Genomic DNA, 16,057 nt, shown 5'->3' on the forward strand with positions numbered 1-16,057 from the left:
TAATGCAAGGAGCCTAAGAAACAAAATGGGGGAATTAGAAGCCATGATCATTGCAGAAGACATAGACATCATTGGAATCTCTGAAACATGGTGGAATGAGGAAAGCAAATGGGATACAGCACTGCCGGGGTACAAGCTCTATCGCCAGGATAGGTCAGGACAGAAAGGAGGTGGAATAGCACTATACATAAAAGAAAGCATACAATCAACAAGAATGGACACAGCGGAGACGACCAACAAGCTAGAATCACTATGGGTTAAAATATCAGGAAGGAAAGGGCCTGAAATAAAGATAGGCCTATACTATCGTCCACCCGGACAAACCGGAGACATCGATGAAGAAATGGAAGCCGAGATGAAGCGAGAATGCAAAGGCGGTAACACGGTTATTATGGGAGACTTCAACTACCCTGGGATAGACTGGAGTCTCGGAAGCTCAAGATGCGCTAGGGAGACAGAATTTCTGAAGGCTGTACAAGATTGCTTCATGGAACAGCTTGTTAGAGAACCGACAAGAGAAAATGCCACTCTGGATCTAATCCTAAATGGGCTAAGGGGACCTGCAAAGGAAGTGGAAGTAGTGGGACCGTTGGGAAACAGCGATCATAATATGATCAAGTTCAAGATGGAAGTAGGAATACTGAAAGGAAAGAGAACCATAGTGACAACTTTTAACTTCAGAAAGGGTAACTACGAAGCAATGAGGGGAATGGTAAAGAAGAAACTTAGGAACACTTCCCAAAAATGGCAGACGGTAGAACATGCCTGGTCCTTTTTCAAGGACACGGTGAGCGAGGCGCAAAATCTATATATCCCCAAATTCAGAAAAGGGTGCAACAAGAGTCGAATAAAAGACCCGGCGTGGATAACTAAAATAGTGAAGGAAGTGATAAGCAATAAGAAAAATTCATTCAGAAAATGGAAAAGGGACAAAACTGAGGTAAACTGGAGAGAGCACAGGAAGTATCAAAAAGAATGTTACCGTGTGGTACGAAAAGCCAAAAGAGAGTATGAAGAGAGACTAGCCAGGGAAGCACGAAATTTCAAACCGTTCTTTAGATATGTTAAAGGGAAACAGCTGGCTAGGGAGGAGGTGGGACCACTGGATGACGGAGACAGGAAGGGAGCGGTGAAGGAAGAGAAAGAGGTCGCAGAAAGACTTAACATGTTCTTTTCATCTGTATTCACAAACGAAGACACAACCAACATACCGGAACCTGAGCAATTCTTCAATGGAAATCAAGCACAAAAGTTAACTTCCATAGAAGTGAGCCTTGATGATGTGCGCAGACAGATAGAAAAACTAAAAACTGACAAATCCCCGGGTCCGGATGGAATCCATCCAAGGGTGCTGAAGGAACTAAAAGAGGAAATAGCGGAACTACTACAGCAAATTTGCAACCTGTCTCTGAAAACAGGTGTGATTCCGGAGGATTGGAAGATAGCCAACGTTACGCCCATCTTTAAAAAGGGATCAAGAGGAGACCCGGGAAACTACAGACCGGTGAGTCTGACCTCTGTTCCGGGGAAAATGGCGGAAGCACTAATAAAAGAAAAAATTGATGAACATTTTGAAAAACACGAACTTCTGATAACCAGCCAACATGGTTTCTGCAGGGGGAGATCGTGTCTGACCAACTTATTGCACTTCTTCGAGGGAATTAACAAACAGATGGACAAAGGAGACCCCATAGACATCATATACCTAGATTTCCAGAAAGCCTTTGACAAGGTGCCTCATGAACGTCTACTCCGGAAACTGAAGAACCATGGGGTGGACGGAGCCGTGCATAGATGGATCAGAAACTGGTTAGCGGATAGGAAACAGAGGGTAGGGGTGAAGGGACACTACTCAGACTGGAGGAAAGTCACGAGTGGTGTCCCGCAGGGCTCAGTGCTCGGGCCACTGCTATTTAATATATTCATAAATGATCTAGAAACAGGAACAAAGAGTGAGATAATAAAATTTGCGGACGACACCAAACTATTTAGTGGAGCTCGGACAAAGGAAGACTGTGAAAAATTGCAAAGGGACTTGGACAAATTGGGAGAATGGGCAGAGAGATGGCAGATGAAGTTCAATGTTGAGAAATGTAAAGTATTGCATGTGGGAATCAGAAACCCGAGGCACAGCTATACGATGGGAGGGATGTTATTGAATGAGAGTACCCAAGAAAGGGACTTGGGGGTAATGGTGGACATGACAATGAAGCCGACGGCACAGTGCGCAGCGGCCGCCAAGAGAGCGAATAAAATGCTGGGGATAATCAAGAAGGGTATTACAACAAGAACGAAAGAAGATATCCTGCCACTGTACCGGGCAATGGTGCGTCCACATCTTGAGTACTGCGTCCAGTATTGGTCACCATACCTTAAGAAGGATATGGTGTTACTCGAGAGAGTTCAGAGGAGAGCAACACGACTGATTAAGGGGATGGAAAACCTTTCATACGCTGAGAGATTGGAGAAACTGGGTCTCTTTTCCCTGGAGAAGAGAAGACTTAGAGGGGATATGATAGAGACTTACAAGATCATGAAGGGCATAGAAAGAGTAGAGAGGGACAGATTCTTCAAACTTTCAGAACATAAAAAAACAAGAGGGCATTCGGAAAAGTTGAAAGGGGACAGATTCAAAACAAATGCTAGGAAGTTCTTCTTTACCCAACGTGTGGTGGACACCTGGAATGCGCTTCCAGAGGACGTTATAGGGCAGCGAACGGTACTGGGGTTTAAGAAAGGATTGGACAATTTCCTGCTGGAAAAGGGGATAGAGGGGTATAGATAAAAGATTACTGCACAGGTCCTGGACCTGATGGGCCGCCGCGTGAGCGGACTGCTGGGCGCGATGGACCTTAGGTCTGACCCAGCGGAGGCATTTCTTATGTTCTTATGTTCTTATGTTCCTAAAAGAAAGTTCATGAGCCATTATTAGATGGGAAAATCCACTATTTATTTTTAGGATAAGCAGCATCAAATCTGTTGTACTCTTTTGGGATCTTGCCGGGTACTTGTGATCTGGATTGGTCACTGTTGGAAACAGGATGCTGGGCTTGATATATCTTGATGGTCTGATTCGATATGGCCACGCTTATGCTCTTATATTGCTATGTTTAGGCACAAACATTTATACCGGCCTTTGACTTGGTGACAATACACCTATAATTTGGTGCTCCAATACTACTACTTATCATTTATATAACGCTGAAAGGTGTATGCAGCGTTGTACATTTTCACATTTATAGACAGTCCCTGCTCGGAAGAGCTTACAATCTAACTTAGACAGACAGTAGTAGTAGTCTATAAGGCCCATAAACGTGCCTTAAGTTAGGCGCCCTATCGGCACCTAACATAAGCTGAAAATGCCTTTAAAAAAAAATAAAAAAAAAGCTTTAAAATGACAAATATAGGTGCCCACTGGCATCTTAAAAAACAGCGCCTGCCTCAAATCTACAGAAGTGCTTTACAACGCCTAACACCACTGTATGCGTGGCTAACGCCAGAAATGGTGTTAGGCATTATAAAGCACCTCTGTAGGCGCAATTCCCGTAAAAGGTAGGCACTGGAAATTTAGGACTTAAAAATCCTGGCCTACATTTTCAGCACCTACCTTTTCTGAAACCATGATTCTATAAACGGTGCCATCGAGTGATTAACACACGATTGGCGTCCATTTTTAAGGTGGTCGTTTTTTAGGGTGGGCCTACCAGCTTCTGGCCATTGTTGAATATTTGCTTAGTGCTCAGTTTTTTTGCTCATACCTTTGGGCACCCCTTCTTAAATCTTTCCCAAAGAAGGTAGTTTTGTAAAGCATGCCCTAATGTTTATGTGTTAATTATACTTATAACTCATTACAATAAAGGCATATATGTGTATATGTGTGCACGTTCATTCATAAATGCCCAAATTTTCATCTATAACCAAACATTCCCCAGATATTTAAATTTTATCTATAGGACCTGGATCCTCAGCAGGGCTGTTTATAAACTATTATGCTTTCATAAGATTCTGTGTATTCTCATTGTCATCGATCCTCTGCTTCATTAAAATGACCACTCAGCTTTCTTTAAAAAAAGATTTTTCCAAGGTACTCATCTGTTTTAAGTGTCAGTTTGGGGACTACAATCCCATATGAGTCATGTTTCACCTATAGCTATTTCAAGGAGCATCCCCTAAAGTTTACTTAGGGCCCCTTTTATCAAACCATGGTAGAACTTATTACCAAGGGCAGACAAGGGAAATGCTCCGACACTCATTTAATTCCTATGAGTGTCAGAACATTTTACCTCGCCGGCTTGTGGTAAAAAGCTCTACTGCAGTTTGATAAAAGGGGGCCTTAAAAACTTTAGGGGGCACTCCTTGATACAGCCCAATTATCCCCAAATGATTTATTATATATTATTTATTTATTTTAAAATGTTTATCCCACCTACAAACCTAAGCAGTGCTAGCTTACTAATGCTATTATTGTACATTATCTCTCGCAAGGCCCATTTTATGCATTAGCATCCATTGTTAGTAAATCACCCCTAAAATAAATTTCTACTGTTCTGCATCCTTATAGGCATGACTTCCAGAACTCAACGTATCATAGCACAACATGTTTTAATATTTCTTACGGTCCTGGGGATCCCAACTCCCTTGGATATATGCTGTATATTTGAGTAGATGAACAATATGTATGTGTAGAAGGATTTGTAAGCATGTAGAAAGTATGTAACATAGAAACATAGAAGATGACGGCAGAAAAGGGCTATAGCCCACTCTGCTTACCCACCCACTGTCTATGCCCTAATGACCCAATGTAGAATGCAGGCGTGATATTGTAATCGAATGAACGAAAGAGAGAGAGAGCAAAGTGGTCTGTTTGTGAATCCAGAAAAATTAGATTTAGAAGAGGATAACAGAATTTGTATATATGGTAGGTTGCATAGGCTCTAGTATTTATTTATTTATTTAAAAATTTTCTATACCATTTTTTCCAAAACGGTTTAGAAGGAGTTATGTACATTAAATGTTAAAAATCTATACATAGTAGGTATTAGTGTAGCCAAAGTTGATTGTAATGGGTAAGAATCATAAACCCCAGGAGGCAAAATGACACTAGCCCTTTAAAAGTATGTTTTTCATTTTGGAAACTTTAGCTAAAGCTTAAAAAAAAAACAAGGGAAAGTTTTGCAAAAGACTGAAGGTTTTATCTAAAAGTGTAATCAAAGAAGGTTTTTTTAGTAGCTAGCTTTCCTATATTTTGCCATGCAGAAAACAAGTTTTAAAGATGTCAGAATCACTCATATAGAGTAATGGGAGCTCTAGATTATGGCAGTGTTCCAGCATGGACACAGGCTGATTTGAGCAGAAGAGAGCAGATATATCAAGGGATGAGAGTTCCAGAGTGTATGCAAATCATGGGTTCTGAGTATGTCTGTTGGCAGTGTGGAAGTCATTTGTGGCGTGTCTATGGTGGGTCCTTCATTCACATATTTCAAATGTATTTTGTTAGATCATGAAAAAGATCTTTTGTTTTTCTTCAAATGCTTTTCTGACGGTTGCCATTTGGTGTTGTTTACATCTGCCCTCCAGAGGCCAGAAAGATTTTTGGTGCATCAAAACCTCCATAATTCAATTATATGAATCCTCAGGGAACTATAGAGACTAAGGGCTCCTTTTACAAAGGTGCACTAGCGTTTTTAGCTCACGCACCGGATTAGCACATGCTATAGCACGCGCTAGCCAAAAAACTACCGCCTGCTCAAGAGGAAGCGGTAGTGGCTAGCGCGCTCGGCATTTTAAAGTGCGCTATTCTACACGTTAAGGCCCTAGCATGCCTTTGTATATGCCTAAGTGAGCTGTGTGGTTTCTATTTGTTGTTTCTGAATATTTTTCATATGAAATTTCTTTGCACTATATAGTTACAGGCTTCTGTTCTTAGGTGTTTATAAGTTATAAAATTTAGGTGTTTATTTTCCAGATTCTTAGGGTTCCTTGAAGGTAGAAAATACTGTGTATCAGTGCTTTGCATGACAGGTAATCTTATGGGTACTTTCTCCAGTGATATCCAATATATTACTTAGGAGCTGTCAACATAGGAAAGGCACAAAAACCAGGTGGTGGGAGAAGTGGTGATTTTCTGGTGTTTATTCAATTAATATTTATATACAATCAATCAGTTGTTCTAGAAATATTTGGTTTGTTTTAGTTCAATACAGCTATATAATTATTTATTTCTCCATTACAGCACGCAGTTTTGATCGTTCCTCTGTAAGAAGCAGATCTTTTAAAAAGTTAAATCGAGCCCTTAGTGCTCTTCGACGAACAAAAAGTGGAAATGCATTTGTCCACTCAACTGAGGGAGAGAGCAGAGACATGCAAAATCTAAATGCTGCAGATGAAGGTATCCATTTCTACCATATCAGTTTTCCTGTAAAATATAACAGACAGAAATGGGATCCCAGATGAAATGTTAAAAATTCAGTCCCTATAGTTCATAATGTGCATTGTTTTCTAGAAATTGTTTCTTGCTTATGAACCTCAGAAAATGTACCAAAATCTCAAGGACAATAAAATCTATAGAGTTCAACTACTGTAGAGCAGTAGTTCCCAACCCTGTCCTGGGGGACCTCCAGCCAGTCGGGTTTTCAAGATATCCCTAATGAATATGCATGAGAGAGATTTGCATACCTGTCACTTCCATTATATGCAAATCTCTCTCATGCATATTCATTAGGGATGTCTTGAAAACCCGACTGGTTGGGGGGTCCCCCAGGACAGGGTTGTGAACCACTGAACTAGAGAAATGTTGGCAAGACTACTGTAAATGTTACCTATTATACAATGAATTACAAGGCATTTAGGACCAGATTCTGTATAGGATGCACAGTCTCAGAAGCTGCCTGAGCAGCTTATGAGAATCACACACAGGCATCCAATATAGAATCGCAAAGCCCGCCTAACACCATGATTTTCTAACCGGCGACCATGACACAGGTGCCGGTTAGAGAATCGGGTTGCTGCTGAGCTGATCGCACCAAGAGAATCTCCCTGCCGTGATCAGTTTAGGGGCTGCGGCTGGGAACTCGTTCCACCCCCTGCCCCCGAATGTCCGCAGCAGGAGGAGTGTCCAATATAATGAAAAACTGAATTCTATAAAGTAAGCATACTATCCACAGAAGAAAAAGAAAGATTAGCATAGAAAGCTATATTACAAAGAGAATAACATGGACAGACCCCCCATCTTAAAAGAAAGGAAATTCCTTAGTAAAGACCAACCTTATGGAGCCTGCTTGCCCCTGTGGAGAAAATGAAAGTTCAGCTCAGCTCACACTCCACTGTCTAGGACTCCACAGGGCTTATTTACATAAAGGCATTAAAACATCAATTGTGCATTTATTAAAAGGCATTAAAACATCAACTGTGCTAAACAGCAGGATTGAAGTCTTAATGTGCATTAAAGGGCTACACTGTACATTGATGGTAATGCACATGATCATATAACCTTCTGCTAAGAAAAATCCAACCCAATGCAAGCAAAACGATGAGTCCATAGTATGAAATCAGATAAGTTTATAACACATTATCTAGTAAATAAATACTCATAAATAAGGTGGCCATAAATCCCGTTTTCAACGGGACAGTCCCGTTTTCGGATCGACTGTCCCTTTGTCCCGACCCACTGCTTCGGGACACCAAAATGTCCCGTTTTCATGGACAACATTCCAAAGCTGTGCGCAGGGACACTGGGATGGGCAATTGCTTTTCCTACCTGCCAAGCTGATTCAAAACCCTGGTCCGCCGCCGCCGCTTCTTGTTTTCTTCCCGACGTCAATTCTGACATCGGAGAGGAAGTTCCGAGCCAGACAATCGCTACCTGCTGGCCCGTAATTTCCTCTCCGACGTCAGAATTGACGTTGGGAAGAAGGCACGAAGCAGCGGTGGCGGACTGGGGTTTGAATTGACGCAGCAGGGTAGGGAAGGAGGGAGGCTGGCAGGCAGCGGCAGTATACGTGCGGGGGGCAGGGGGATTTGAATCAGGCACTGGAGGCAGGGAAGGAGGTAGGCAGGCAGGCTGGCTTCGGGGGAGGGGGGGGGGACAAAGGCTGGAAGGCAAGACATAGGAAAGAGGCACTGGGGGCACTAAGGACACAGGACGGAGGCACTGGGGCACTAAGGACAAGGGAAGGAGGCACTGGGGGCACTAAGGACACGGGACAGAGGCACTGGGAGCACTAAGGACCCGGGAAGGAGGCACTGGGGGCACTAAGGACATAGGAAGGAAGGAGGGAGGGAATAGAAAGGGACAATTGTTGGGCCTGAGTGCAGAAAGAAAGAAATGAAAGAAAGGATACAGAGACAAAAGGAAACGTAACCAGAGAGTCATGAAATCACCAGACAGCAAAGGTAGGAAAAATGATTTTATTTTCAATTTAGTGATCAAAATGTGTCAGTTTTGAGAATTTATATCTACTGTCTATATTTTGCACTATATTTGTCTATTTTTCTATAGTTACTGAGGTGACATTGAATATTTTAAAGTCATCTGCCTTGACATCTTTGAAAACCCCCTATATATAAATGATATTTTCTCTGCATATAGTGTGCTTTGTAGGTTTTTTTAAATTTTATGGTTACCATTATGAATTAATAAGATATTATGTGTACATGAAAAATGAATGGAAGAAATTGGGGGCGGGATTGGGGTGGGACTGACAATTAATAGATATCCTCTTTTGATGAAAAAATAAATGTTCACGTTACTCATAAATCATAATTTATTAGTTGTATACCCTTCTTCAGTTTTACTTTTGTTGATTGGATCATCGGCTATTACATTGGATAAATGTTAGGTTTCAAGAAAGTTATATGTGTAACGTGGATCATAACAACCTTTTTCTTGTGTTAAATAGCTTTATGTAAGGGACTCTGACTCCACAAATTATTACATACAAATGATTTCGTTGTTTGGTAACTTTAGTCTTCTTTTTGGATATGCTTCAGAACTGCCCCAGTTATACCACCTGATTCCTGATGGTGAGATTACCTGCATTAAGATCACTCGCTTGGTAGCCAATGAAAACCTTGCCATTAGGATTGTGGGAGGCAGTGAAACACCTCTTCAACACATTCTTATCCAGCACATTTATCGTGATGGGGTGATTGCCAGAGATGGAAGGTTACTACCAGGAGACATGATACTAAAGGTATTGTGTGGTTATAAGTAACGTCATATTTTAACATAAACTGTAGAAATGCCTAAAGATAATTTTTTCCAGATACAGAGTGATGAATAAAGTCACTAATTGCAAATAGCTAGGTTTAAATTGAACAAGCAATCTGTGATAGCATTTTCAAATAACAATCTGTGATAGTTACTGAGTTGCATTAAGGCAATAACGTGATATTTGCCTTGAAGTGTATTAAATGACAAATATTGTGCATTATATTACCATAGCGCACATTCGTTTAAGTCAAACCAGGTAACATAATAATAATGAGATACAAATCATGTAAAACACTTCATTATTAGGTACATTGAACATTGCATTCTAGAGGTAAATTCTACAAGCTGTGCTATTCCGGGAAAAATACCACCATCTCAAAGTGTGTGTTATTTTTCTTGCCCAGGAGCACTGGGCCACTAACCCGTGTCCCAGTAGTCCTGGGCACCATCTTAAAGTGGTCAGAACTTCTCAAAGATGTAGTGTTTCTCCTCCCTTCCCTTCCATGAAGATCCCTACATTGAGACCCTTTCCCCACACACAGACTTCCATCTTCCCATAAGCTTCCACTCCTTCAAGCCTGCCTCTTATTAAATGACAAATATTGTGCATTATATTACCATAGCGCACATTCGTTTAAGTCAAACCAGGTAACATAATAATAATGAGATACAAATCATGTAAAACACTTCATTATTAGGTACATTGAACAATGCATTCTAGAGGTAAATTCTACAAGCTGTGCTATTCCGGGAAAAATACCACCATCTCAAAGTGTGTGTTATTTTTCTTGCCCAGGAGCACTGGGCCACTAACCCGTGTCCCAGTAGTCCTGGGCACCATCTTAAAGTGGTCAGAACTTCTCAAAGATGTAGTGTTTCTCCTCCCTTCCCTTCCATGAAGATCCCTACATTGAGACCCTTTCCCCACACACAGACTTCCATCTTCCCATAAGCTTCCACTCCTTCAAGCCTGCCTCTTAGAAATCCTGTTGGTCTAGGTGTTCTGAGTCAGAGGTGATCCTCAGTTGCTTCTACTCCTGCCAGTGCCATTTTGAATCTGGCTGGCTGGTTGCCAGTGTTGATTTGAGCCCAATTGGGACAGGAATAACTTGGAATTGCTCCTGCCCTGGAACCCCTAGACCATAAATAGTAAGAGGTAAGCCAAAGAGGCCCACAGGAGAGTGGAGGTCTACAGGGGAATCTCCATAGGGAGTGCTCTTTGGGGCCTCCAGGGGGACAAGACTTGATTTTTTGATGACAAATCAAAGCTCCGCCTCCCAATTGGGATCTCCTTCTCTGATCCACAGCACAGTGCAGGTAAATTGCTACTCTCCTCCCAGGTGGGCTTATGATTTAGACTTTTCCTGCAATAGTCATACATTTTAGAAAACGTTCAGTGAGCAATTTGGACTTTTAGAGCTAGACCTCTTTTAACAATGAATAAGTGCCAAAATGGTGCCCAAACTGACCAAATGACCACAAGAGGGATGGAGGCAGGACCTTTCTCACTCTCCCAGTGGTCACTGAGCCCCTCCCATACTCTATAGATGTGAATGAAACAGTACGCTTAGAACCTAACGGATGTAGCGGTATATAAGAAATAAATTACATTACATTACATTTCATACCTGCCTATATGATAGCTTCAGATGTTATGGCCAGTCCTAGTAGAGCAGCAAGCAGAGTCCTGGAGTGGCCTAGTGGGTGATGCAGTGGACTATAAAGATGGAGACCAAGACCCATATCCCTCTCTAACTACTATACTTATGGTGGATTATATGTGCATTCCAAAACCCACCCAAATGCCACTGTGCCTACATACAGTATAAGAACATAAGAAGTTGCCTCCACTGGGTCAGACCAGAGGTCCATCGCGCCCCGTGGTCCGCTCCCGCGACAGCCCATCAGGCCTATGACCTGTGAAGTGGTCCCTGACTATTCCTATAACCTACCTCTACTTCTATCTGTACCCCTCAATCCCCTTATCCTTTAGGAACCTATCTAAACCTTCCTTGAACCCCTGTAGCGTGCTCTGGCCTATCACAACCTGATAGCTGCAGACATAAGGCCTATTGATGTGGTGTACAATTGGGTCCAGTAAGTTTTTGGTGGATTTTGGAGAGCTCACTATACACAATAAGGTAGTTATGTTGAAATGTGTACCTGGGCCTTTTTATATGAAGTTTACTACAGTGCCCACTAGGGTGCTCCACAGCTCGGCTGGGATATCTGTGTGGCCAGAATACTAAAAATACTGGCCCCTCCTACATCCCAATGACCTGTTATATGTGCTTTTTGTTTGGACGTGTTCTTTTTTTCACAAATGGTTCAAAAAGATAAATGCACCGAGGACAAGCACATCTAAGAAATGGCCATTTTCAAAACAAAAAGATAGATGTTTTTCTGTTTCAAAAATGGTCATGTTTGCTACTGGATTGTTGTGCATATTTACACAAAACATCCAAACTCGGATTTGAATGTCATATCAAAAATGCCCCTCTATATCTTTTCTGAGATACAGTAATGAGAAATGAATGCAATTCTCAAGGTGAGGTCGCACCATGAAGCAATACAGAGGCAGGTGGTCAGAGGAAGTTTTTGCACAAATTGAGCATGCTCAGGGCATCCTGGACTCAGCGGATGGAGACATGCTACCAACTTCCTGTTTCCTGCAGCAGCAACAGCAGGAGGGGAGTGGCTTGGCTGCAAATTTCTTTAGTTGGAGGGAAATATTTTGGCTACTACCACAGTACTGCAAGACTGCCGCAAGAGGTTGTGGCAGCCATTTTTCAGGAAGCTGCTGCTAAGGGTAGGAGGAGGATTTGCTATTGCCTCTATTACCCCTAGTGGACCAACAGAAATCTAAGATAGGCCTAGGGGGGCCTACTGAGACCAAAGAGATTAGGGGAGCCATTCTGGCAGGTATGGGTAGGAGGGGGAATCCTTTGGTCATGGATTGGTAGGAGGAGAAATGGGGGATGGAGATTTTGGGGGGGCAGAGGAGGATTGAAGCACTTTGAAAAGATTTGGGAAAATTTATTCAGGTTCCAGCTAATATTCAGCTGAGGTCCACATATCTGTTATGCAAGCCCTGACTGAATATTGTCTGGGAGCCACATAAACTCTGGCGGCCAGTCCGCACAAAATTAGCCCCCTCCCCATGGCCCAGCACTGAATATCTGGGGCTAATTCTGCCTGCAGCTGTCAACATTTAACAAATCGCTGACCACCATAGGCGGAATATCTACCCCCTGGCTTTTACAACTTCATGGAAGGAAAATAAACAGAAAGATGAACTTAAAGGGAAAATAGCCTGACAGTTGGGCTCTGAGTTACTACAACTGGAGAAGAGGCCTGTCAGAGGTGATGGAAGTTCAAGGACCTGGTTTTGCTTGTTCTTGGCAAAAACCTCAGCATAACAATGTCATTCACCCTACGCTGGTTGGTTGCCAATGGCCTGTCTGCTGTGTTTTTCATCATGAGCTTGGACTACCACAAACTCTTATGTGGAGATGATTTTCCATAAAAACACAGGATTTGGGCAACAATGTTTACCATTTCTGTTGCAGCACAAAGAAGAGATTGTTTTGAATGCCAGCTCATTTTAATAGTGCAGTTTACTATGACATGCAAATGACTTTCTTTCTTTACTTTATTTTTGGAGCAAATAAAGCCCTGCATATATTTTCTAAAATAAGATCCAGTGGAACATGCGGGTTCATCTCACTGGGAACAAATAGGTTGGCAAATAGTTTTGTGGGATATGTATTGTGAAATCCTTTTGGTAGCAGCAAAGTTACCATTCAGTCTGAAAGTAGAGAAAACAATGATCTGCTTGTATTTGTTTTAATTTAGGAAGGTTTTACCATGCAAAAAAAAAAAAAACCCCAACTATTTGGTCAGATACTGAACTAGGTTTGACCTAGATAAAGCTGTTCAGAGGACAGGAATCAGAAATAGAATAGCAGAGAGAGGGAGAAAAACCTGTAATCATGGAAGACCCTGTAATTAAACTAGAAGGGAAACAGTCATGGAGGACTAACAGATATCCACAGCTGTGACATTTAACAGCAGATTAACCAAACATCTGCCCAGAATAGTTTAGCTCTATAATGTATCTTTCCTGGAGACAGATGGATGGACCATAAGACCTGTTGGATTCTATGATTCTATAGTACTAGGGTCTTAAATATATCATTATCCCATAACAGAAATGTATGGGCCAATATTCAAAGCCATTTATCCAGATAATGGCAGTTGTTATCCAAATAAAGTTTGGAAAGATAAGTGTGCAGAGCTGAAAGTTTTCTGAAGCGCAGCCACTATCCGAATAATTATGCAGATCAACTCGGGATGGAAAATTTGCTGCCCTAACTTTATATCCAGACAGCCATCTGGTAGTAGTTTGAAAATTGGTGTTATCCAGATCACAGCAGCCTTTGTCACTCTACCCAGAAAGTGCAGCTTGTGGTCTGGATAGCGGTGATGAATATCCAGCGCATTTCTAAACGTTGCAGACACTGTTTGGAACAAGCCACTGAATGTACAATTTGAACAGCAACCCCCTATGTTTTTCATAATTGCAAAGGGCAATTCTGTAAGTGGGTATGTAGATTTAAAGAGAGTTATGGAGTTGGAGTCGGAAGCAATTTTTGGCCTGTGGAGGCAGTCAGTGAAAATGATCCGACTCCAACTCCAACTCCAACTCCTAAAAGAGTTAAATTGTATGTCATGCAAATATTATAATGCCTAAATTTCTTGTTTCACAGATAATAATTTGCTAGGAAGTTCTTCTTCACTCTGAGGGTGGTAGACACCTGGAATGCGCTTCCAGAAAAGGTGAAAGGACAGAGTACGATATTGGGTTTCAAAAAGGGATTGGATGATTTCCTCAAGGAGAAGGGGATTGAAGGGTATAGATAGAGGTTTACTATACAGGATATTAAATGATTAGGGAATAAAAGATTTAGGTAAAGGATCACTTAAAGGTCATGGACCTGGGGGGCTGCCGCGGGAGCGGACTGCTGGGCACGATGGACCCCTGGTCTGACCCGGCAGAGGCAATGCTTATGTTCTTAAGTTCTTATGATTAATCCATTTGTTTCAGGATATGTTTTAATTTTAGAATATATTTTGATATCAAGTTCTTTGATTACAAAATGTAATATATTTTATGAAATTTATATTATTGAAAGTGGCACCTAGCGAATGCGACAAGGACAAAATTTGACCCCGCCCCCACCCTGCCCCCACGAGCTCTGTTCCTATCCCCATCCCTGCAAGCTTTGTCCATATCTCTGCAAGCTCTGTCCTTGGCCCCATGAACTCTTATATAGATATGTAAATAAAGGAATTGGAATCGGAATCGAAGTGGAGAGTGTGGTTAAAGCTACAGCCTTAGCACCCTGAGGTTGTGGGTTCAAACCCACACTGCTCCTTGTGACCTTGACCAAGTCACTTAATCCCCCCATTTCCCCAGGTACATTAGATAGATTGTGAGCCTGCCAGGACAGACAGGGGAAAATGCTTGAGTACCTGAATAAATTCATATAAACTGTTCTGAGTTCCCTTGGGAGAACAGTATAGAAAATTGAATGAAATAAATAAAGTAGTCAGTCAGAAGATTTTGTGGACCGACTCCACAGCCCTGGATTTAAGCATCTAGGGCTAGATTCTATATATGATGTTCAAAAATGAGTGCCAGAAGAGATCGGTGCTAACCATGATTCTATAAAGGATACAATCGCACTTAGTGCCAATTCCTTCATCCTAACATTTGGCACCAGACTTAAACCTGGCTGAAACCTGAAAAGTTGGTTGCACTAACTCATTGTTCACTACCCATACACGCAACTTTTCAGAATGCCACTGACACACTCATGCCCCTCTCATGGTCCTCTTTTGGGATTTGGGCATGAAGCATTATAGAATAACATGTAGCCAGATGCATATGCAAATCATCTTAACTGATGCCAGTTAACATCAATAATCGGTCAATACCCATTAATGGCTTGTTAGCATCTCAGGATTGCGCCCAAATTTAGGCATCCAAATCTTGCCAGAGAGCTAGAGAGAACCTATACAAAGCTTTTCCTATATGACCAGATATATATACTAGAGGCCAAAATTGTATTGTATTGTAGGCACAACGGGCATTTAGACAACGACCACAAGCTGTGACAATAAAATCAGAATATCATAGTGAATCACATAAACAATGTACTGTACAGCAGTGTTCTTCAACCTTTTTACACCCGTGGACCTGCAGAAATAAAAGATTTATTTTGTGGACTGGCAAACTACTAAGACTGAAATTTAAAAAAAAACATTTCCGCCCCATCTCCGCAAGCTCGGTCCCCGCAAACCATCTGATTCCATCTGCACAAGCCACAGTTATGATTTTATATTGAATGTATTTTATTAAAGTATAAACAATATTCTGTACAATTGTGATTTTATAAATACAAATATACAGAGCAAGGACCAATAAAACCCTTGTCTCCCCTCCCCTTCACATATATCTCTTCTACTATCAAGAAAACTAAACAAGCCAAGTTATTACAGAATGCTACACAGAAATATCATGCTAACAGAATACTGTACTCACACATGACAGGAATAATGTTAGGGGAGTGACCCCTGGTCCAAGAGAGCGCTAAGCCAGCTGGAAGCTAAATAAGCACTGCCTGGGCTTTGCAGTCCCTAGTTATGTCTCTAGCAGGATATATATTTCAAATCTGATATATTCTAATGACAAAATAGAAATAAAATTATTTTTTTCTACCTTTTGTTGTCTCTGGTTTCTGCTTTCATCTTCTTTTCACTCTTTTCCTTCCAGCGTCTGCC

At 41.6% G+C, this 16,057-nt stretch overlaps 1 protein-coding gene across 3 annotated transcripts in view; it reads left to right on the forward strand.

The window, feature by feature from the left end:
- LNX1 (ligand of numb-protein X 1) overlaps positions 1-16,057 on the forward strand; it is a 241,735-nt gene that overhangs the window by 144,465 nt on the left and 81,213 nt on the right. For all 3 annotated transcript variants that reach the window (XM_033945384.1, XM_033945393.1, XM_033945405.1), the window contains 2 exons: positions 6,233-6,388; positions 8,989-9,191. In XM_033945384.1, coding sequence (XP_033801275.1) covers positions 6,233-6,388; positions 8,989-9,191 — 359 coding nt within the window. The remainder of the gene's footprint in view (positions 1-6,232; positions 6,389-8,988; positions 9,192-16,057) is intronic.

The sequence above is a fragment of the Geotrypetes seraphini genome, chromosome 1, assembly GCF_902459505.1.
Source record: "Geotrypetes seraphini chromosome 1, aGeoSer1.1, whole genome shotgun sequence".
NCBI classification, from domain to species: Eukaryota; Metazoa; Chordata; class Amphibia; order Gymnophiona; family Dermophiidae; genus Geotrypetes; species Geotrypetes seraphini.